The sequence below is a fragment of the Tympanuchus pallidicinctus genome, unplaced genomic scaffold (assembly GCF_026119805.1).
Source record: "Tympanuchus pallidicinctus isolate F22 unplaced genomic scaffold, pur_lepc_1.0 scaffold3, whole genome shotgun sequence".
Classification (NCBI taxonomy): Eukaryota; Metazoa; Chordata; class Aves; order Galliformes; family Phasianidae; genus Tympanuchus; species Tympanuchus pallidicinctus.
The window spans coordinates 11,341,805-11,366,233 of NW_026294747.1; the positions used below are offsets into that span (position 1 = coordinate 11,341,805).

Consider the following 24,429-nt stretch of genomic DNA (forward strand, 5'->3'; position numbering starts at 1 on the left):
GACTCCAGCTTCATAAATCTGTTAAAGATCATGCCTCCACGTTTAAGAAAAGAGGAAATCAACGGTGACATAACTTGGACAAGTGAAATATTCTAGTATCTCTTTTTTTCAATAAAAGTTAATTTTGAAGGCATGGGATAGGTGATTCCACAGCTTTCAAGCCAAGAAGCGTCCATTCTACTTGTTTTTCTTATATGAAACTCCTATAAAACATCTGTTGATTTGTGCTCCAGGACCATAGCTTCTGGTTCAACTCCACTGTCCCTTTTGGAAATTAACAGACATTAAAAGATTCTAAGAGTTCACCCAATGTATTTCTGTGTCGGAGAGACAATAGACAAAGTTTATTTTCACACATGAAAAGTTACTTTGCACGATGAGCGTAGAGCATCTCATACTCAGTGTTACACATGTATACATGCATGGACAAGGTAAACTTGTCTACAAAGACACCAACCATGGCCAAGACATGTCTGTACCTACTAACCTTGTCAAAGATATACTTCTAATCTTTCTTCAGTGCAACAGATTTTTGCAACTTCCAACTTCTCCATGTTTTTTTATTGTGTTCTGTCAAAGCAGTGCTATCACAAGACTCACAGCATACTAGCAGCTTTATAAAAAACAAAGAAGCATTCAACAGACATCTATCCGAAAAGAGGTAACACCTGAGATTAAAACAGAAAGTGCAACTGATGTAAACTCTCTTAACTGTAAGAGCAGACCAACTTGAAGAAAGTAGTTACCACAAAGTTCTCTCACTAGCTGAAGAAATGTTTTGCTGTTGGCAATCACAAAACACAGAGCTGGCTGCTGCTGACTAATCATGTCTACTAATTTCTTTTACTATCTGTAAAATTGTTACGAGCTTTGCCTTCAAGCATGCTTTTCATCAGAAAACTGATATAGAGAAAGATTCTGCAGGTAGAAGTGAGTATTTAGAAATGGATTTACTGATTCAGTTTCCGGAATGAGCTTCAATATACGGCACCATTTAACTTGAAACACAAGACTGCAAAGCGAACTGTGTAACATCTGCTGCCCTTTTAAAACACTGCAGAATCAACTTAAAAGTAAATCAGTTCTCAGGAGCCTTAATAAAGTGAAAATACATTTTTACTGTTTAAAATAAGCACTTTTTGGTGTGAAACAGGTTCGTACTACAGTGATGGGGCTGTTGCAGCAGCAGCGTGTCAGTCAGCTTTTGCAGAACAATATCAAGCTCCATGTGAGTTTTGAGGCCTTGGAAAGCTAATAAGGAAAACTGAAAAGCGGGCCAATAGGTTTACGTATATAACTTGTATTAGTGCTTCATCAGTGGGGAGAATTGATTGAAATTACTGAGGACAAAAAATGAAACGAAAGAGACAAATATCTGAGTGGTAGATAACTGGTCATTTTCCTCGTTTTGACCAAGGAAAAAAAACAGTCAAGACATCGAAATCCCCACAGAGGCCACTTCAGCATGATTATACAAACCAACCTAAAGAAGTGTTCCAGTATCGTCTTACTCAGAGGAAGAACTTTCACTTAGGCATGAACCCTACGTACTTGCACCAACACATGCTGACAATAAGCCTTTCTTACTCGATCGGGGTGGGACTGGGGTAGTTTATGAATAATTGCAGCAGCAGTTAAAGGGAAGAGGTGGAAGAGGGTTTAAAGTTCAGAATGGCAGCCATCCGCCTAGCAACCTGAGCCCTTACAGATACCTTGCACAACCCACTGCTGGGTTACACAGTAATAGATATCAAAACTGAAAGTACTTGCTGCACAGCTGCAGCCATCATTATTCAGTATCCAGGTTCTCAAAGTCTTTGGAATTCATTTCGTTGTTTTTTTGTTTTGTTTTGGTTTGTTTTTGTTTTTTTTTTTTTACAGCCCCTCTACTTCATTCTAACATTTCCTTGTTAACAACTTCATTACCAGATGATATTTCTACAAAACACTTCTTCTCTTTTCAGGAGTTATCTCAAAGAAACTCCTCATCCGAGGAAAGCAAACAAACAAAGCCAGCACTCACTGTTATGAAAAACAAAATCCTAAACATGTAAATCACTTTTCTCCTCGTTTCCTTTTGCGCTTATTCCAGTCATGCGCTTTCGATCTCTGCCAAAGGCTTACTTGATGGTACATGATACAAGATGTGCCAGGCAGAGGGAGCCGCTCCATGCATCAAGCGCCTTTGCACATGGCTGCACACACACAATTGCACTCCCAAGCATTAAGGAGGAACTGAACTCCTGCACAGAAGCTGCCTGCAGAACCGTGGGCCTGGACTTCAACACCTGCACCTTTGCCTTCCACAAACCACGCTGGGCGCTACACTTTCGATATGATTTTATTAAAATAATACAACACCCACTGTATCAACGCTCATGCTTCAAAGAATGGTTTTTGCTGGTGGTGGTTTTGTTTGTTCGCTTACTTGTTCGCGGTTTGATTGTTTGTTTTTCTCCTCCCTCCCACTTCAGGGACCCTCTCACAGCAGGCTCACCCTGCCACTCCTGTCACCCGACCCACGGGCGGCGCACAGCCCAGAGCCGTGCCCCAGCGCGGCGCTTCGCTTCGTTTCCCCCATCCCGAGGTGAGCAGCCGTGCCCCGAGCTTTCCCTACCTTGTGCCGGAACTCGCGGGCGACCCGGCGCTCCATGCTGCGCTGCTACGCTGCGCGGAGCGGCTGCGCCTTCGAGGCCGCGCCCCGGCGGGGTGGGAGGTGCGCCCGCCACCGCCTCCAGCAGTCCCGGCTGTCGGTACCAGCCGCTGTAAGCGGGTACCTGAGTGCGAACCGACGGGATGGCTGCTTAAGGGCAAATCGAAAGAAAGACAACAGGAGATAAGAGAAAAAAAGTCACCCCTTTCTGCAGGCTGTTCCCTCAGCTCGCACCGACCTGTTGGCTGCGGGATGAATTTACAGCCTGCTCTCACGCAGCAGGAGCTGACGCCCAGCCTTCTCCCTGGTCCTGGTTGGCAGGTGTGCCTCTAGCTCTGCTTTATACACAAACTGCAAGATATAAAATGTATAGCATGCTAACACCCGGTGGAAGGCGAATTTGTTTCAGTGAATTATTCTACTGAAATATATCTAATATATATTTAGGTAAGCTGTGTGATTGTGTTGTACCGTAGTTGGGTGTTCAAGTCTGACTTCATTGCCAACAGGCTTTCCTATGAAAGTAAACACCACTGCTTACATCGGTAGCATGAAGCGCCTACAATGAGTGACTGGATAGGAATCAAGCTCAAAGCACCTGAAAGGGAAGCTCTTTCACACTAATCTCTTGTAGGTCATTTTGTCCTGGGCTCCTGCTCCTCCTACCTTCCCTGATCTAGTAGCTGATAATAAAGACTTCTACAATGAAGGCTAGCAGAAGTGCAGGGGAGCAGCTGCCCCATGTCCTTGAGCCTCACAGCAGAATGAGCTTTACCTCCCTAGCTCCGTAGGGAATGTTACTTAAGCACTGGAAGCTCCCCTGACTGTGGGAACCTGTCGGGATGTATAGAAAGGCATGATAAAAAAAATTAAAAAATCCAAGCAGCCAAATACAAACCATATAACAAATACATTATCTGTGTTAAGTGACACCAGCTCCCTTGGAAATTGCTCCTGCCCCTTTTTGCTGTGTAGGCACATTTCAGTGGTAGGTCCGCTGCCTGCTTTGCACATAGGTGTCAGGAACAAGAAGGAGGAATGCACTGCCAACCTGTGTACAAACACAGAGAGCTTTCAGAAAACAAACTTCTCTTAGTAGCACAACAAATAGACAAATCACTTGTCTTCTGCCCACGGTAAGCTGCAATACCACACCATGCTGAAAAGTTGTTCTAACGGAGCATTTTACACATTGTGAAATAATTTCATCCCTGCGTAAGTAAAATAAAATTGTTTTGTATTTGCCAACAGTAGGAAGGAGATGCACAACTTTAAAGGACATTCCTTACTTTGTACGCGTCCTTCAGTTTTACATTGAACTCTATGTCAGTGATGTCTGTCAATCACTACAAGAGGACTTCACAGAAATGGATCTTTTGTCAGCTGAGATTATGTGTATTAGAAAGAAATTGACTTTTTAACTCTAACTTTCAGCTGATGAAAGAATAATTTCTGTAAAATCCCTGCTTCAAACAGTGAGCTTAATAATCAGAAAATTTGTGACATGGTTCTGAATCATTCATTACTTCAAATAGGCCAGATTAAAAGATGGTATAATTTTGACTGCTTATTAGTTTTGGTAATGAAATCTTTCATGTTGGGAAATCAAATTATGCCTAGATCAGCTTTAAGCTCATTCCAGTTATTATTTTTACATGTGGCATTAAGGAAAGATGAATAAAATGGTCAAGCCCATTTGCAAAGCAAAGAAATGAATTAAAATGTTTGTTGCTCAAACATTTTTTTGCAATGTTTTTTGCACTTTTGTTGCACAAACATGCTTTTGATGAACTCTCTCCACTTCCATTAACACGGTCAGGAACAGAGAAAGCACACCAAAGCCAGGTGTGTGGTGTGCCCAGAGGAGCAGGGCTCTGCGCCGTGGGCAGAAAACAACTGCAAAACTCTGTTTGAGGTTATTTAGAAAAGGATCTTTTCTGTCTCCTCTTTTCATCTCTCATACACATTCTTCCTCTAACTTTTACAGGAGAGAACAGAATCCTCGGTGAAAACATCGCTGGTTTTCCATCATTTCATTAGAAATGAAACACTTGTTGCAACAAGAAATACAATCCTCAGGGACAAATTACAAAGGCAGAAAAGAGACCTTTTTAATGACTTTCTGTTAACAGACTTCCCAAAGCAGGCAGAGAAGGCCCCTTTTCATTCAAGGCAGTTTCTCACCCGGTGTGGGCAGTTTCTAAAGCTGCTGTCATAGGATATGTGCACCTGCAAAATGACTGGGGGAAACGCAGCAGCAGATGGGAGAGGGAAAAGCACAGAAAATAATAATAATTAAAAAAAAGGCAACAGGGAGAAAGAGGGGAAAGGGGGAAAAAAAAGAGGGTAGGGAAGGTAGAAAGAGCAGAAAAGAAAAGAAAAGAAAGCTCTAAATTCAAGACTGAGTGTGCAGCTGTGAGAAGCTGCAGAAAAAATCACTAAACATCAGCTGCACACCGCATTCTGCACCAGCACGTCTGCTGTGGTTAACAGAGTTCTGTCGGTCACTCCAGCAAGCAGCCTCGAGCCTTCAGCTCACAAGGCACTGACAACCGCTGTGCCAGCAGCCGGTGTCGGGAGCCGTGCGTAGCCAGCAGCAGTAGGGCAAGACCCAGCAGCATGGGCGTTATAGCATAGAGCTCAGATACGCAACCCCATCGCTGTACAGGAAATGCGGGCAGCGGAGGCGCTGCGCGTGCCCCTCACTTGTAGCAGATGCAGGGCTGCACGATGAGGGGTGGTGGCTCGGGGAAGGGCCGGGGCGAAGGGCGGGAGGCCACTTATACCCCCCGGCCGCTGCGCCTGGGAGGGCGGAGTGAGCTTAAGTAGCGGTCGGTGTGAGGGGCTGTTGTTTCTCAGGACATCACTGCCCGTCCGTATGGAGGCCAGGCTGCTCCTCGGGGCGCTGCTGTGCGCCGGGCTGCCGCCGGGTGAGCTCCTAACTCGGGTTAGCGTAGTATAGCGCGGTCTGACTGCCGTTAACCCGGTGCTTTTGCTTTGCAGCTTGGTCTCCACGAGGTGCCAGCGCGAAGACTCCCGCTGGTGACGGCTTCCCCATCCACAGGTAAGAGCAGCCGGGGTGGAGCGGGGCTCCTGAGAGATGGGCTGCCCGAGCCGACCAAACCCTGCCGTGTTCTGCCCGCAGCCCAAGCAGCGCCGCGGGACCTTGGAGAGAGGACGGCCTTGGTGCGGCCATGCAGGTAGGAAGAGCGGGAGAGAGTGGGGGGTCTGCGCTCAGCCCTTTGGACCATGGGGTGGTGTCTTACGAAGCGTGAATGGGGCAGCGGTGGGTCCTTCGTGACACGAGGTGATGCCTCGTCCTGCCTGTCTGGTGGAGGTATGAGGCAGGGCTACTGTGGGGTCACGGTTTTAGGCACGGGTAACACCAGGTGCTTGGGGACTGAGGCTCCCCCCAGGGGGTCACTATACAGGAATAAGCTTCATTTCCTTCTGTGGTGGCTTCCGGGGCTATTAATACTTCTTCTGTAAGAAATATGTGCAGGAGAAATGGGAAAAAAATACATGCGTTTCTTTTCTTAATCAAGAATATGAGGTAGAACAAACCATTTTTACATGTTCTCTCTTTTAATAAGCTGTCTTAAAAGAAAGAGATACAGCAATGCTAAGGTTGTTCTTACACTCTCTGCAGGGTTTATGTTCACGGAGACATAGCTCTTAATGTCAGTTTTCAGTCAGATGTGTCAATAGATATGTAGGGCATGGAAAGCACTTGCTGTTTTACAAATACTTTATAGAAACCTTCACAGGACTGAGAAAACCAAATAAACATGATAGGTATGATTGCATCCTTAGCTAAAACCCCATAGATGCTGCTGTTGGTGTTCCTGGTGGGATTTGGGCATGTTTATTGCTATTTCTATCGCTTTGTGCACAATAAGAGGTAGATAATATGTTATCCTATTTTACTGAGTAACATGTTTATTATTGAATTTACTTTGATGAAATCTGTACTTTATTTCAGTGGCATAGTAGCTACTTATATAACCACTGTAATGATGCAGCTGCAGTTCTTCAATCTTCAAAATTCCACGGTGGAATAGATGAAGACTTGAAATAGGAATGGCTATAGTGTTTGTTTTACTGTAGTAAATAAGCTATATAAATGAAAGTAAATGCATTTATAATAAGGGAGAAACTTATGATGACAAGTTTTAGGCTTCTGAGGATAGAAATGTCTACATTGACTTGAGAAACATGTTAGTTGCCTTGGATGCAGGCTATGGTAGAACAAAGGTAGGTTATTGTGAAGATAAGGGATGTGTTTTTAACATAGTCATGCTAATTATTCTAAGCTGTAGCTAATTGTTATTCTGTGAATTACATGATAGTCTAGAGGCAGTTAAGAGTTGATGGGGAGGATAGGAGTATAGGATAGGGTACACAAGAAAGTATGCAGATGTGAGTTTTGGGTATTTTAGTTAACAGGCTGAAAATCTATTTGCTCTCTTTGTGCCTATTTTGCCTATCCTGTGCCTACTGATAGTAGCTTACTGGAGTCATGGGAGTAATTATACATTTTAATATGCAGTAATGGTTTTTTGGTAAATTTTCAGTAAATTAAATATGAAGAGTGAGGTTTATAAAATTGGTAAATTTGTGGAGAGATTGGGAAGAGTTTTTGCCACTCTTGGCTTTAGCAGCTTAAATAGCTTTCTTCTTCCTTAAAGGAGTCTGGAATGACAGTTCATAATGCTTCAGCTACTGCAGTATCGTTGCCTCAGAACAGAAGACTTCACAGTATGAAATGTGGACCATCCAGTAAGTTGAACTTTTTACATGGAAATAACTTCGTTTGTCTCTGATATTCTGCACAATTTAATTATTGCTATGAAGGAAAAAAGTTGAATAATACAAACCTGTTAATAATAATAATTAACATGTAAGTTGGTGCTAAAAATTATGCTGAGAAAATTTATTACTGCTGTGATTGTAATGCAGAATTTAGTTCACTGTGTTTGTTGCTAAGTGAATTTTTTTAATGGCACAAATGAATTTTGTGTTCTGCTTCAGAGAAAGCGACTGAAAGGGTTAAGAGTCATGGTCCTACTTGAATGGAAATATTGCAGAAAGATCATGAGATCAATCACTTCAGAGTAGGCCTAGTACTAAAGCAGAGAAGAAATCTAGAGTGGAGAATGAAAGTGTTTCAAGCTAACGCATCATGTCTGAGCTTTTAAAAGAGGGTGTAGTTATGACAAATAATTGTTTCATTGCCCTCTGTAAATGCTATAGAATGAACCTCCTAGAATCATAAAAAGGTTTTGGTTGGCAGGGAGCTGTAGGACCATCTATCCAAATCCCTGCTATAGGCCACTTAGCATGGTCTTGAATGCCTCCAGGGAGGGGTCGTTCACAACTTCTCTGGGCAACCTGTTCCAGTATCTCATCACCCTCACAGTAAAGAATTTCTTCCTAATATCTAGTCTAAATCTATCCTCCTCCAGTTTAAAGTCATTTCCCCTTGTGCTGTCATCACTAATTGCCCTTATATAAAGTCCCTCCACAGCTTTCCTTCGGGTACTGGTAGGACTGTTTTCTTTCTCTATAATGCATTTCTACTGGTCAAACATTTCATAAAAGCTTTCTATTTTTGATGTCCTTGCTTTAGCAATATAAAGTTGTTGGAGACATGCTTTAAAAAAAATCACTATCTATATTTGCAGGTGGAATATTTTTCTCCTCTGTGTAGCGAGTTCAATATCTAGACTCAGAAGTGTCCTTCTAAAATCCCAGTGAACCCCCTGTGGGAAATAGAATCCATTGTTGCCTGTTTGTGATAGGCACATATGAAAAACAAAGCAAAACAAAGCAAAAGAAAACCCTATTTTCTGAAAGAGTTTAGATTTTCTAAACACTTGAAGTTTTTTTTCAACCCTCTCTATCTGGAGGGAGATGCAAGTTACTGTTGTTCTGTCCGTAGGTTTCACTTTGCGCCAATCTGGGGATATATAACATACTCAAACCCTTTCATTATTATTTTTTTAAGCCAGAAAAGGAAGCTATCAACTTCTTTCTCCTAGTTTAGAGCTGTCTTGTGTTGGAGATGTTTTTCAAAACTGACTATCACAGACATATTTCACACTGACTGTTGCAGTCGTTCATTGTTACAGTAGTATTTTTCTTCCTACAAATGTCTGCATAGATAAAACCAAACATGTTTGATATGAACTCTTTATATGATATGTGCAGTAAGTGTCTTCACTATTGTGTTCTATTACTCAAGTATGTGCAGTTTAGGAAGTAATATAGTGTCTTAAGTCAATGGAACAACAACAGCAAAAGTTATAGGTAAGTATCAAGAGGTGAATTGTTGGCTTAGTTTCTTGTCACTGGGGAATATAGGTTTTGGTTTTAGATATTAATCACAATAATTGATTGCAGTTAATCACAAATCACAATTGACAGCAGTTAACTGTCCGTAGCTCTTTAAGCTACAGCTACCTTCTGCACATCTGTTTTTAATTCTATACTATGAACTAAGAAACTCAACCGAACAAAACACACACAGGCAGATGCACACACACCTCAAAATGTACAAACAAAACCAACCAAAAAACCAACCAAACAAAAACAACTGGTCAGCATGTTAAGAACTTGAAGTGACCAAAACTAATATTTTCTGGAAGTAACTTCCAAACTATTGCTGAAAATTCCTAACAAGTTAAATACTTTAAACACTTCTGTGTTGAAATGCTGAAGGAGGCCACGTTGGAGATTTATGTAGATTCTGTTAGATGCTTACAGTGTATGTGTCATGATGGTGGATAGCAGAAAATCTGCAGTTAACTAGAATGCTGTGAGTGAGGTGTTAAAAAATAACATCTCATTCATCTCAGGAAAAAGTTTTGCATCCTGAAGTAATGAGGTCTTTGTCCTCGTGTAAAGGTTGCATTGCAGCCTGCTGAAGACTGTTTCAGTAGACTTGTGCCATTACTAACAGATTCTTTGGAAGACTATTATTATGCTGAAGGTTAAAAGATAATGCAAATAGTAGTTGTGTTAGTTCTCCCATAGTTAAAGTGATATCTGAAAGCACTCTTGGGGGAAAGTATGCAGTGGAAATTATGCTCTTAATAAAAGCAAACTTTTGAGGATATTAACAGTTAATATTCTATATATTATATTCTATATAGTCTAATATTCTAAGCATTCTTCCTACTCTTGTGAAATGAAAGTAGCCTGGTTGATGCTTCTTGCAAAGCCTGATTTCAAAATGCCATGGTTTTCTTTCATTTTACTTTTCCATTTCAGAATAAAATTTGCTGCTTTTGAAGTAAAGAATCTTTTTAGTGCTTTGATAATTTTCAGGTTGATTGTCTACATTTGCTTGAAACTTTTTAATAGCTTAGATGAAACTTGAAACTCTTGAATGTTTGCTTTTACATTGTTTGAACTTTTGAGTGTCTCCTTGGCTTATTATTTTAACTTTTGTGTGAGATTAAGATAATGGCTTCCTTTGCATTCAGCTCTTTGTGGTGCAGGAGGACTGCTGTCCTTTAATGCCTGTATCCTGCTTTCTTCTGATGGACTTCATATCATATGAGTTATTAAAGCTGTACTTTTTTCTTCTGCTAAGTATGTGAACAAATTTGAACAAACTTTGGGTGAGGGAACCCAAACTTGTACTTGGCTAACAACAGAATAGGTTCATACCTTAGATGCTATGTAGTTTGTTATGCCTTATTGCCATACTGATTCTCTAACTGAATACAAAATGTTGTGATATTCTGAAGTACGTTTATTTTGACAAAGATGCAAGATTTCTTTGACCAGTTGCCATACAAAATCAGCAAGATTTATAGTCAGAGCCCAGGTGTTGAACACTTGAGAAGCCAGCCAGAGTTGGATGGGATTACAGGGTATTTCAAAATGGATTTTATAACATCCTTTTGTCAAGTCTGCATGATGTTGTTCAAGCATCTCTATTCAGAACAAAAACAGCCACCTCTGACTCTTGGACATTGATTGTCAGGAAATCTTTACAACAAAGTACAAACAGACTGGGTTATGGTGTCTAAAGAGCTGTAGTGATCTTAATTAACATACTAGTCCATACCGGGTTGGAATGCAGCCTCTTTCGTAGTTAAGAGATGTTTAGGCTTAATGAGAGAATAAGAGGAGCAGAGAACTCAGACTTTCTCTGTAAGATGGTTCTAAATCTTCACCTTCTTTAATAAAGGAGTTTCTGACACTTGGCTTTGTGATGATGATGGTTATGTTATCAGGGTGACCTGCAGAGTGTAAGGGTAGAGTGCATATATTTCTTTCGTGACAGAGATCTATGTTAACCCTTTATTATGGGATGTCTATTCTTGTTAGCTGAGGAATTTTTTCAATGTTAATTGAACAGAAATAGATGTTCTGAGTTCCTGATTAAAGGAGCCTACACTGTTGTAGTAAGATCATTGAATGTAATTGGAATTAACTCTATATTCTTCTGATTACCTAATGAAAAATTACTTTGGCTTTGCACACAAATTTTCCATGCTGTGGAAAGATGCCCTGCAGTAATGTAAAAAGGGATATGAGCAGACACAACAGCTCAGTTTATCGTGTTGACTTAGAATCACATTTGTGGAAATAAAAGAGGACTTCGTAAAGAAGAAAACACTTTTCAAACTGAATTAACTGACTTCTAACTGGGAGTTGATTTCTTTCTAAAAGGAAGCAAGCAGCTTGTTTCCCAGCTACTGACTATGAGCTTGCTGCTGACAGATCAGCTGACTATGTCCACAATTGAAATAAATGCAGCTTCAGGCAGGTTACCTGAGCCATGCTTAAAGGGGAATCGTTCAACCTGAAACATCAAAAGGGAGCAACTTTGTCTACAGCAAAGAGGAACATGACTTGCAGTCTAATTGCAGATTATTGTAGCTTGACAGGCAAGAGGGTATAGTCTTAGAGAAGCCAAGAACAGAGACCTGAGCTCTGATTACACAGGTCTCACAACACTCAAGATGAAAGAGCTATTCTGCCCTTCTTGACAAGAGGGATAAGGTTATTGTATTAGTGACAAGATTGGTCACTGTGAGGATGTAAATGAGGTGGCTCAGTAGGGACCTTTCTACATGGTGCTTGCATTAGTGCATGAACTTGCTCAAGCTGGCCAGGCAGGGGAAGCATTCCAGCTCAGCAGTTTCTGCAAGTAAAAATCGCCATAGGAAACACCAACAGTGTACTGACAAACTTGCACAAGCTAATTTAGGAGATTAGAATGAAGCTGGAGTTTGTAATGTTTTGTTAAAATGTTGGATGTTCTTGTCAAAAATACTGTTTCTGATCCTTGTTAGAAGTTTGGTTATTTTTTCACAGGATGCTATCTTTCAAATTTAGTGAGTTCAAAGCTTTTAAGTATGGCTTCCTGGTTCCTTTAATGTTCTCTAATGCAGGTAAAGCAAACTAAGTCTTTGCTCTTAAAATACGTTGATTAGAAAATTTCTATTGATAATACATCAATAAAATGAGATTCTAGAAAGGAAAGAAAAGTTGCATTGGTCTTACTGGAGTGAGGAATTCAGCATCTGTTCAGCAGCAGTAGGTTGTCAGTGTTCAACTCTTGACCTGTTTGGATGCATTTGTTAGCTTTATGGAATTAAACAATTAGTTTGTGGAAAAACATTCCAACCATTCCATAAAACAGTTTAGAATCTACTTTTGATATTTAGATTTTCCATGCATGTTTAATGAATGTCAGCATTGAGAATAAAACCTGACGATGGTGTGGCCCATGAAATCATAAAACAGTGTATTTTGTTTAAATAAATTGCAGTTTGTATAGATTTTTCAGAAATCAGCTTTGCCTGCGTTGACAAAGCCTCAAACCACATTTAATCACTATTTCTCAAAAGCTTACAGGGTAATCTAGGTGCGTTAGGGCTTCTGTGTTCCCCACTGATGTTAACATATTTCATATGTCAGGGTTTTACCAAAGTGGAAGAAAAGGTCCTTTTCTTTATTTAGAATTTATTCTGCTTTTCAGAACAGCACTTATGCAATACATGTTTTATTTTTCAAGAAAAATGTATTTTTAGAGGTAAGGGAAATAAAAAGGATTAAACTGCCTTCTCTTCCTGAAATAATTTCTTCTGAACTTGCGTGCTTATCTATCTTTAAATATCTATCTTTAAATATCAGTATATTTATTCTTACATGACAAATAATGCTTTCTCTAAACAACAGAACTTACTAGATTTTTTTTTTTTTGCATAATAGGCAATTATTAAAATACAAATGCTTTCCCAAGTAGACTTAAATTTTAGAAGGTCAAATTTTAGAAAAATAAGTGATTATATTGTAAGATTGAGAATAGCGTTTGATTGTAATGTCTAAACTTGGTAGCAAGAAGCTTAGAACTTATGGCATGGAAGGAGAGCAGTTGAAAGATGTATAGCTGGGATCTCAAGATCTGTATGTCTGTGACAGAGCTGGCAGAGCTTACACATCCAGTATTATTTGTAGCATTCTTTTAAAGAAGGATATGGGCACTGAGCTGTTTTGTGTTATGATAACTGTTCACTTCATTTATTCAGTATATGAATGGACAGAAAGTATGTCAGAATGTCAGAACCCACAGCCATTTTGATTTGTCCTTCTGAATGAGTAATACGTTCATAGCATCTGGTTGTATTTCTTAAGATGGAGTTTTTTTTCAGCATGTTTCCTGCTTGTGGGATCCTGTGGCATTCTCTTGGGCTCATGCAGAATTTAAATGCCAAGACATCGTCTGTCATTTGTGGAGGTAAAGATCAGTAACAGAACTGGGTCGTAAGAATGAAGATTGTAATTTATTTTTGATGTGCCTTGTTTTTCAACTCAGGTTCATTTGCATGTTTTAATGGAGGTGAATGTGTCTACAGGGAACTCTGCAACTGCAGTAGATTTAATGCATCTGGACCAAGATGTCAGACAGGTGTGTTGGGAGGAAACAGAATGGATTTCTGTGTAATTGCATGTGGGTTCCCACAGATGCAAAAGTTACTTCTGCCTGAAGTTTCCTTCATCTTCTGGTATTTTTCCTTTCCTCTCCCTTCTGTGGTACTGTATTGCTCTATGTTACATTTCACACAGATTAAATCTAAACGACAGCAGTACTTCTCAAGTGACTCTCCTTTTATTAGTGTACAACACAGGTGCTGAAAGGGATCATATATGCAGAACGTGGGGTCAATATCACTTTGAAACTTTCGATGGACTCTATTACTATTTTTCTGGGAAATCCACATATGCACTTGTGAGACAAACTGAATTAGATGAGCAGAGTTTTTCTATACAGGTAGGGATTGGACTTCTATATTCCCTTTTACTGTTTTTGAACATACTGATGCAGTAATTTTAGTAGATTAAAAATAACTTGAGATGGTAGTATAGAGGGATCTAGAATGCACATGTAATTCTAACATAATATATGCTACTAGCTAATCTTGCAAAAATTATAGAGATCTGTAAGAAAACAGTTGTCTGTACTTTCTAAACCAACTGTTGTTGTGTAAAGACTGCTAATTGTACTCAGACTTTTGGGAAGAGTGGAATTCTTTTCACATGCTGAAGGTGGGATTGTGAGTTTTAGTTGTGTATCATATGCACTGTGAAGAATTCAATTATAGTCTTAACTTTTGACAATAGTAATTTTGTTTTACAGGTGAATAATGATCCTGAATGCCTTTCTTCTCCATACTCTTGCAAACGGTCTGTTAGTTTATTCTTTTCCGGAGATGAACAAATAAAAATGAGCAGTGAAGTCACCTATAAAGGATTTGGGTAATGGTACTCACCTTTCTGAGGCTGTAATAATAGTTGTAATTTCATGATACAGTTTTAATAAGATATAAACAAGATTACTTACTTATAGCTTAAAGAAAAGAAATAAATTCATACCACAGCTGTAACCAACCCTCCTCAGCTAGAGGAGTAGTACAGATAGAGTAGTATCTGAGGGTGGAGGTATCTAACTAAACAGTAGTAATGTCAAGAGTCGTTATATCAAGTAACTAGTAGTGGTATTCCTTATTTGAGGTGTGTTGTTTTGTTTTGTTTTTTTTTTTTTTAATCCTGTCTTGCTTCACAGACTTCAGTTGCCTTCTGTTATTGGAAACTTACACATCCAGAAACTAGCTGGATATTTTCTAGTCAGGCACCAGCATGCCTTTACTCTGGCTTGGGATGGTATATCTGCAGTGTATATCAAAATGGCACCAGAGTACCTGGGCAAAACACATGGACTGTGTGGGAACAATAATGCTGTCCTGCAGGATGATCTTGAAACTAGTTATGGTGAGTATTCAAAATAATTTCAGTGGTGTAATACATTTTTTTTTCCAGGTAACTGTTACTTTGTTTAGTTTTCAATTGCAATGCTAATTGAATTTAAATGCACCATTTTTTGAAATGAAAAATGTTGTATGGAAGCACTACTGTCAACGAACAGGACTGAATTCAGTATGAATGGGAGCCTGGAGGGTTATGAGCTTTTGAAAAGCATAGCTAGAATCTGGAGTACTCCACTACTTACAGTGGTATTTGCACTTCAGATTCCTGGGACCTAAAAAATGCAATTGTACCTTTAAATGTTCACTGCGCTCTAAGCAGTTTTACATAGGAACCTATGGAAGCCTGAGCTATTACTATTGGAATTGAATAGATAATTTTATTTAGCAAATAATGAAGATCGCCAATTCCCATTTGATACAAAACTTCATTTATACTAATACTTTCAGAAGTGACCAGTGATTCTCAGAGTCCCAGTCCCTTAGATGCCAACTTCAGATACTTGAAGAGTCTTGGCTTTCAATAATTTCTAAATAAAGACCTCTATGAACTAAAAAGAACAAGGGGGAAAACAAACAAACAAACAAAAACAGGCCCACTTAAAAAATATTTCAGTCTAGGCAATCAAAACTTCTGGAGATTGTTGCTTTGGGCTCTTTAACTCTTCACTCCTCTTCTTTAAAAGTAAAACATTTCTTTAGAATACAGTTTCAAAGATCAAAGTACAATATATATAGTAGGTTTCCTTTTGCTGTTAAGGCATGTCACTCAATTTTGTAAAGCATCAGCCCATTAAACAGTTAGCTCTCTAAATCAAAATGCTTTTAAGTTAATTCTGAGATCAATAGCTCGTTGTGCTCGTTGCCATCAGACATTTCCCTACCCTCTCAACTTCCTCATGGTATCTCAGTTGCATAAAGCTGCAATTGTAGCACAAGTAGATGCACTGCATACTACTTTTATCTGAATATCTTGAGGAGAATTAGTAATGCAGATAAGGCATGATACGCATTTATGGATAATTTGAGCAGTAATCAATGTCACCGTATCTCTTTGGATTATACCATTCTTACCTAGTTAAAAGCTGGCATTGGACATATCTACTCATGAAAAGGCATACTTGTAGATGTTTACATAGATAATGTAGATAATTATATTGTACCCTTGCAGTGACTCAGGAATGCCTTATTATTCTCGAGTTTTAGGCTATCTGTTTAGAAGCATTTTAAATCTATGCATATTATTACAGATTTCTTTCCTGCTTTCATTCAAAGATGGCAGTAGGCACAGTCCTACTCCCCTAATGTCCTTCCTTGTTAGATCACCTGTTGAGTTAGGGTCTTTCTGCCCTTCTAAAACTTTTTCTCTATATTCCCTTTTAAAGGGCTTTCTGTGTCTTATAAGGACCAGTATGTTTTCAGACTTAGACCTGATTCATCTTGTTGTAGGTAGTTGTATGGTAACTACTGAGTCATGGCCTGAACCACTGATTGAGCACTTGGGGAAAGGACCCAGGCAGCCCTGGGAGTGCAGGTGAAGGCAATTCAGCTGTGTGACTGGGAGGGGTAGAGCCTGGCTCCACCTGTCCTAGACCCACTTATAGGCTGACTGCCACTAGGGGAGGATCTCTTTCAGGAGATCCTTCCCTGGTGGAACTTTTGCCTGCAAACCTGGAATCTTCTGATATGGGTAAGCAATCTTCTTCCTTTGTACTTTTCCGTAGCGTCAATCCTCCCATCTTATTTTTCTGTCCAATTGCTACAGTAATATTTGTTTGTCTCTTGTTAACATGATAGTATGTTTGTTCAGATGTTTTCTTAGTATAGCAGCATTGTCAAATCACTCTATTGACTGTGTGTCTTGTTTAGGAAAACTGACAGATGATATAACAGAGTTTGTGGAGAGTTGGCAGGAAAATCCTCCGCAAGGACAACCCACATGGGATAATTCTTTTCTCAATGAGCCACCTTGCCTGACTCAAAGCCATGAATCTTTACAGGTTTGGATCCTCATGAAAGGATTATTACCATAGTCTATATTTCTTACAAGAATTTGACTCTAAATATTCTCAACTCTCCTTTGGAGAGGTGGATTAAGAAGGCTGCTGTAACAGCATGTAGTTTATTCCTCTCTTTCACCATGCTGATCTTCTGTATAAGTTTGTAATTTAATATTTGTTCTTCTGGGGATATTATGCTGTCTGGTTAGCAGCCAAAATAAGTGTTTGAATTTTGGCTTAAATTAGTGAGAAGTTGTGAACTAGAAGCTTGTTCCAGAGCTGATTCCCATTACTTCCTTTAAGAAGGATAAGAAGGAGGCATATGAAAATAGAGTGAGAGCATGTTTTATTTACTAGTATTAAAAAAAACCAACAAATTCTGTCACTTTTGTTCACCACATCAAAATATTACTTACAAAGGAGAACTACTTTGAAGTTATAGCCCTGAAATGAAGTACTTTGAAACTAATGGTGATATGAGGCATCTTATTTCTGTTAGCTTATATTTTTTAATTTGAATAAAATGAAGACTCTTGCATTTTGTCTAGGCTTAGTTGCAATACTATCTATCCTTTTCTGGGAAAGGATATATTATTAGCATTATTATGACCTTGTATAAAGTTTCAATATTATCAATACTCTGACATGTGGAGCACTGCGTTGCTAGCCATAGCTTCTAGTTGATGAATGGACAGGGATTCCTGGTCAGCCTGAGAGAGGTCTGTTCTGTTTTTGCTTAGTATGTTATTCTGCTTAGGTTTACTTTTTAAAACTTTCACAACTCTCTTTAATTTCAGAGAGCATATGCTCTGTGTAATATTCTACTACATCCTCCATTTGAACAATGTCACGAATATGTGAGCCCTCTTCCTTTTATGGCAAGCTGTACCAGTGATCTTTGCATGTAAGTGAATGTTTTTGAGAGAATATTGAAAATTATGAAAAACATTGTCCTTTATTGTGAGAGTGAGTTCTAACTAACTGGTAACAACAGTAATGTGGCTCTTTTCTGTGTACTGATTATCTGAAATTCTTTTAAGAAGTTAGAATGCGTTGCTTTTTTCACTCCTAGTTGTACTGTCAGATTTCTGTGGAATTGTTTGTTTGGTGTAAGCATGGCAAGGCCCAGTTATTAGTTTATTAGTAGTAATAAACATTTATTAATTTACCTTTCCTTGAGTATGGCATTTATTTTCATGCTGAATATATGACATCATTAGTATTTTGAATCTTAATGAAAGGTAACTGTGAATAGATTAATTGGGCATTCCTAAGCAGTAAACATTAATTGAACAAAACTTGAAATTACTTGCATGCTCACAAACTATTTGAGTTTATGCTATCATTTAAAAATCTCCTTTCAAAGCAGCTTTGACTGTTTGTAAGGCAGGGCAGAAAACTATTTCTATTTCTTGCACCATGACAACACTCTGGTGGAAATCTTATGCCTTCTTCTGAGTGTTCTGTTGGACACTGTTTCTCTTCTAAAAACCCAGACCCCTATTCACATCTCTCTTTATTGCTGTATTGCTGACTTCAATGGATTTCATGTCAGGTTTCCAATATATCGATCTTCTGTCTTCAAGCATAGTAGAATGACATATCCATTTAAGACTTTTAGCCTCTTCAGTAAACACGTTAAAGCTATATTAATGTAAACTCAAACTGTTCTAGTAGGCAGTGTAGGAGCAGTCATGAGATTGAAAGAAAGACAAAAATAATATGACAATTTTTGTTTGTTGTAAGGTCAGCAGTTGATAATGCAACTTGGTGTCGAGCATTAACTGAATATGCCAGAGCATGTGCCCAAGCAGGGAAACCTCTTCATGGATGGAGGAAGCACTTTCAGCCATGTGGTATGCAGACATCTCAGTACTTGGAAATACTGCACAGTAGTTGATTGCTCTTCACAATTTACTTTCTTTCCTCCTATTATAAACAAATATAGTTATCAGTGAAAGCATAACTATGGACTCCATTGCTGTGTACAAGTTGGGAATTTTTTTGATATGTGTAATCTGTGCTGAGTATATTAAGTATAAGCTTAGTCCTTAAAGAGTCCCTGATAATCAGTAAGATTGAAATGTTTTTCTCATGGGGCTACTCTTTCAAATATTGACCAAGACTTCATAGATTTCTGATATGCAAAATAAATCATGACTGTTAAAAATCAATTTGAATTACACTTGAAGTCTTCATGTTAGAAATCACAAGAAGTAAATTTGAAAGAGATCGTCTTAATTTGTCTGTCTGGAAAACAAGAAACAACATTGTTTTATCTTTCATGAAAGAAACATTTCCCATGTGCTTCCAGCAATGTTGGTTAATGAATATTCTATTGTTTGCTATGTTGATCTCACAGCTTTGCTGTAAGAAATGTCCTACCTGTCCTGTGACTTAAGATTTGTTTCTTGATGCACCTGCAACAGACAGACTATGGATATATGAATATTCTGTTTGCATGTTAGAAAGTCATTGTATTGTTGGTACAGATAACATATTCGGTTGAGTTACCAAAGAGTAAATACCTGAAATCAGTGTGTGCATCTGTTCATGTCATGGGCCAGTAGCCCAAGAGCTGTTTGTTTCTCTATCTTTTCTGTTTTGTAGTGATTACCTGTCTTGAACCACTGACCTACAATGAGTGCATCAACTGTTGCCCTGCTTCATGTCATCAGCAATCACAGTGTATTGACAGTGAACTTCCTTGCATTGATGGATGCTATTGTCCAGATGGTAATAGTTTTGCTACTCAGATATATATTAGCTGGTGCTACTTTATTTTCTGATTGCTTTCCCCCAGGTTTACATGGCCTGTAAAGCATTCATAATAATTCTTTATAAACACCGTGCAAAGAGGGTGTGGATAACTTACTGTGTTTATCTCATTTGGTGACAAGAGGCTTTTCCTCAATCTAGCAAGTAGGAATATTTTCAGCACAGATCCAAATTCCAGGTGTAGAGTTCTGTAGTTGGGTAAAAAATGTGCTTTGCTCTGGTGATTATTTTATGTATAGTGAAGCCAGCCTCCCAATTCTTGTGGTTGCTGCTTGGTTTCATTTTATTTTTTCCTCACAAAGGATGTCTGCGGTTTCAGGTGTTCATGAGAGCATGAGTAGAAATCATTCGTGAGGCTAGAAACAAGTTTTATACTGAGACATTTACTGTTGTATGGTTCTGGCAAGCAAGATATTTGGTAATTCAGCCTATAGCAAAACTCTGCACTTGATATTTTTATGTCTAGTTTTCATCTTCTTACTGACTTCTTATGTATATAATTTTATCTGATCATTATAGAGAAAATGATATGCCATAGATCCTTGAACCCTGTCTGCTCTAAGTGTGATCATCTTTGTCACATGCTTCATCTTATATGGGCTAGTAATCTCTTTTAGTTTCTGGATCTCTAATAGTTGAATAATTGAAAAACAAAACAGCCCTTTCCTCTACACCTTCCCCCCCTCCAAAAAAAAAAAAAAAAAAAAAAAAAAACAAACAAAAAAAAAACCAACCAACAACAAACCTGCTGTAGTAAAATAAGGGCCAAACAGTGCCTTAAAACAGAGTCAAAGATTTATTAAGCTGTCAAAAAAAGTCAAGTATACCAAATAAAGCAGCATGTTTTTTTTTTTTTTCCATGTTATTGAGCAGTACTAATACATCTCAAGCAATTTAGGAATAGAATATAAAATGACTTCAAAATAGCCCACAACTTTATATCCTACAACTTTATATTCAATGGAATATGACCATTTGTTGCTCCCAGTTGTCTATTGATATTTATAAATATTTCAATCTTTCTTCCTTTTTCTTCTTCTAGGCTTAATTTATGAAAATGAATTGTGTGTCAAGCCTATGGACTGTCCTTGCGATTACCATGGCAGTTCTTTTGAAGTAGGCTCTGTGGTTTATGAGGAATGTAATAATTGGTTAGTACTCTTTCTTTTAATACTGTAGACGTACTGCTTCCATTGTTATGAGAGAGAGGGAGAGATGGCACTTAAGGCCTATTGGACAAAATTGACAAATCACTACATTTTCTACATACAAAACTGTTGTTCCCTAGACAACTAGTTGCTATTAACAGACATATAAAAGAAACTATAGATCTGTTAATGGAGAAGAAGAGCAAATCATGGATATTGCAGAGAGTAAGGGAATATTTAGATTTTTTTTTTCTTGAACTCTAAAAGCGATCTGGAATTAAAAATTTTAGTAGGAAAATTACTTTGACTTTTCTTTCTTCTGTTGTTGCTTTTGGAATCCAGGAAAAACAACTGAGAATAGCCATATACCTTTCATATTGAGATTTTATTTTGTAACCTTTTTGCCTTTATTTCAGCACTTGCATTGGAGGAAAATGGATTTGTACCAACCTTACATGTCCAGGTATGTTTTTTTTTTTTTTAAAAAAAAGTCTTGGTTACTTAACCTTTTTCAGTGACTATGAATTTTTGAGATAAAATATTGATGCTCATTTTAAATTTTCCCCCAGTGCATTTTCTATACAGTTGGGTTTTTTGTTTGTATCTGCTTATTAACATATTCATACACAGATTAAATTAATAAGTGCTCTAAATAGCAGATGTGCCTTTCAACTTAGCTCAGTACTGCATGTGCCCTTAGGTCGCTATAGTGCCTCTGATAGATGATACTACCTGATTGTTCTTGGCTTTCAACTGAAGCTTCCTCTGCGGTCTCCAATTGATAGACTTGCAGATATGTTTCATGGAAGAGTTTCCAAGTGCAAGAGTACTATTTTTTTTTATTTTTATTTTTTTTTTGCTTTTCCTCATGGTATTCATGCCTAGTGATGTTGTAGCTAGGCATTAGACAAAAGCCTGTTAATTGTTTTCCAAGCTGCTTGTCAAACGAGGAATGCAGCTCTCATTTCACCCATAAACAACAAAGCTACAGAGCTTAGTTAAAAGGATTTTGCATGTTAGAGGATACTCATAGCCTCATGGTTTATACAGCTATTAATAGAATCAAGCACTGATCTAAGAGTTGTGAAACAGTGTTTCTGGAAATTGGTTTTTAGAGCCACACATCACACTCAAAGGCAAGGAGTGTACATTATTGTGTCATTGCAGTGGTGGAACTGCTTCAATATTTTGGCCTGGCATCAGATACAAGCTTTTTTTTTTTTTTTTTTTTTTTTAAATAAGGCTAGGGTTCAGTTCCTCACCGTTTTCCTAGTTCCTGTTTATAATGTAAGCACAATTTTATAAACTATAGCATATATCAGGAATAACACTTCATAATACATAATACTTTGTCTACATACTTAATTCCATTATTGTATTTCTCAGCTGAATGTTCAGTTTCGGGAGACATTCATTTTATGACATTTGATGGACGTGAATACACTTTTCAAGCCACTTGCCAATACATTCTAGCAAAAAGTCGTACATCTGGAGAGTTTACAGTATCCTTGCAAAATGCTCCCTGTGGACAGGTAAGGCTTAGAAATTCCTTGTTACGTTTGTATCTTGAAGGGAAAATATATATTAAGGAAGAAACAATGTCAAAGCCATTGAATACATTGAAATTATTAGCAACAGTTGTCCTCACTGATGAAATAAATGGGAGCAAAAGCATTCAACTAATAGGAAGGATCCTGCCAGTGTTCTCATCTGGTGTTCACTGAAGTCATTCAATAGTGCGCTGTGATTTTTGTGGCAAATCTTGGATGACTTGTTTTCTTTCAGCTTTCTGGGTCTTTGTGGCTTTGCAATGAGCCCAAAACTATCTTACTGCTTATTACTACTAGAAAGAAGAACGAGGCTGTCAGTTTTTTGTTGTGGGTTTTTTTTTTTGGTTTTTTTTTTTTTTTGCATTTAGAATATAGATTTCTCATTTGGCTTTGTTCTTGCAGCTTGAAATTCACTTTATGTTGATGTAGGAAATTTTGGGTAGCTTTTGAACAAGTCTCTTGGCTTTAGGTATAGATATGTGTCTGTGTTGCTGTTGAAAGTTTGTAGTCTGTACAGCCAAACACCCATGTGCGTATGTATAGCTGATGCTGTGGATGCTACTTCATTGGAGTTCTGATACTAAATACAGAAGTCAAAAATGTATTTCATTTGCTTTACATTGAAGATCTCATCTCTTGTTCTGTGTAGATTGCTGAACGTGTATTATACTGTTGTACTTGTGAGGTATAGAACACTAAGATTTTCATTGGAATTGCATGTTGCTAGTATGCTTTTTCTCGAGTTGCAACAAGGTATAGTATTTTACTCAGTGCATTTCAAGTCATGTTGCAGTCATGAAGCTTCTCTGCAACTTATATTGTTCATACACTTGACATTGCCTTGGGAAGACAAATGGTCATGCCATGTTTTCTGAAGTCATATTTCAGTGAAATCTATTTCTTCTAGTGCAACAAAAGCTACCTGAGTCACAGAGAAGACCTTTAAGTAGAAGGAAGTCATATGAAACTGTCACTGAAAGTTCACCATAATAGAAATTTTATAGTATTCAATGGAATAAAATAGAGTAGGTAGAATTATAGTTAAAAAAGAAAATAAAAAGTAATAGAATTAAATGGTTATCTGGACACAGATACAGGATGGGAGATGAGTGACTAGAAAACAACTTTGCAGAAAGGGATCTGACAGTCAAGAGTGCTGACTGCATTGTAGGGTGTGTTGAACACAGTGTGTAGACACCAGATCACAAGAGGTGATTCATGTGCAGTATTTAGTGCTGATGCTACTTTGCCTTGAATATTGTGCGCAGTTCTGGGCTTCACAATATAGAAAGGATGTTAAAGTCCATGAAGCTTGTGACAGTCTCTTGTATGTTTAAGTTGTCCTGTAGTACACTGTTACCAAAACTGGCAGAAACTTGCTTTTTGGTTTAGTAGTTCTAATGTTTTTGTTGAGGAAGGTGAGAGACAAATTAGTTAACTATCTGTAACACTCCTGACACTGCAAATGCCTTGTATATTCTTTGCCCTGGGTGAGGAATTGTGCTTAAGGCATTCAAGTGGCTTGGAGGTGGGGAAAAAAAGACTTTGGCTTTTACTACATGTGGGCTTCCTATTTCAATTTGCTGTTAAAAAACTAACCTGATCAGTCCCTAGTAAGAATAGACTGCTACAAAGCTTTGAATGGAGTATTCTGAACATAACAGCCAGGTAGTTGAGCCAAGGCTTGGGTGATCTTTTCCAGAGTTAAATGCTGCTAAATCAGTTATTGGTAGGAAAATAGCGAGAGAATATGAAGATCAGTTTGTGTGTACTGTAATTCAAAAGCCTGGAGTTTCAGTGCAGTTGTTTGGGTGCCTAACTATCAAAAGGATACCACTTGGCAGAAGGACTGCTTTACAGTTCTGTAGGCACCAGACAGACTCTTTGGCGGGGTCTGTGGTAGTAGAACAGCAGGTAAAGGTTTCAAGATCCAAGAGGGTAGATTTAGCTTGGATTTAAGGAAAAAGTCTTACACAGTGAGGATGAGGTACTAGAACAGGTTGCCCAGTGATGTGG

The 24,429-nt window shown here is 38.4% G+C and overlaps 2 protein-coding genes across 8 annotated transcripts in view; one reads left to right on the plus strand and one right to left on the minus strand.

The window, feature by feature from the left end:
- Positions 1–2,734, minus strand: part of USH1C (USH1 protein network component harmonin) — a 44,707-nt gene extending 41,973 nt beyond the window's left edge. For 4 of the 5 annotated variants that reach the window (XM_052694089.1, XM_052694088.1, XM_052694091.1 and 1 more), the window contains exon 1: positions 2,618–2,734. In XM_052694089.1, the coding sequence (XP_052550049.1) occupies positions 2,618–2,653 (36 nt within the window). In that variant the 5' untranslated portion in view covers positions 2,654–2,734. Of the gene's footprint in view, positions 1–487; positions 632–2,617 lie in introns of those variants that run through there. The other variant, XM_052694090.1, reaches the window with a different exon arrangement.
- A 2,771-nt stretch (positions 2,735–5,505) lies between these two features.
- The window catches only part of OTOG (otogelin), a 93,189-nt gene continuing 74,265 nt past the window's right edge, over positions 5,506–24,429 (plus strand). For all 3 annotated transcript variants that reach the window (XM_052695212.1, XM_052695214.1, XM_052695213.1), the window contains exons 1-15: positions 5,506–5,583; positions 5,657–5,717; positions 5,799–5,853; positions 7,342–7,432; positions 13,491–13,583; positions 13,792–13,946; positions 14,313–14,431; positions 14,739–14,944; positions 16,807–16,937; positions 17,735–17,841; positions 18,684–18,793; positions 19,548–19,673; positions 20,758–20,866; positions 21,280–21,326; positions 22,250–22,395. In XM_052695212.1, the coding sequence (XP_052551172.1) occupies positions 5,532–5,583; positions 5,657–5,717; positions 5,799–5,853; positions 7,342–7,432; positions 13,491–13,583; positions 13,792–13,946; positions 14,313–14,431; positions 14,739–14,944; positions 16,807–16,937; positions 17,735–17,841; positions 18,684–18,793; positions 19,548–19,673; positions 20,758–20,866; positions 21,280–21,326; positions 22,250–22,395 (1,608 nt within the window). In that variant the 5' untranslated portion in view covers positions 5,506–5,531. The remainder of the gene's footprint in view (positions 5,584–5,656; positions 5,718–5,798; positions 5,854–7,341; positions 7,433–13,490; positions 13,584–13,791; positions 13,947–14,312; positions 14,432–14,738; positions 14,945–16,806; positions 16,938–17,734; positions 17,842–18,683; positions 18,794–19,547; positions 19,674–20,757; positions 20,867–21,279; positions 21,327–22,249; positions 22,396–24,429) is intronic.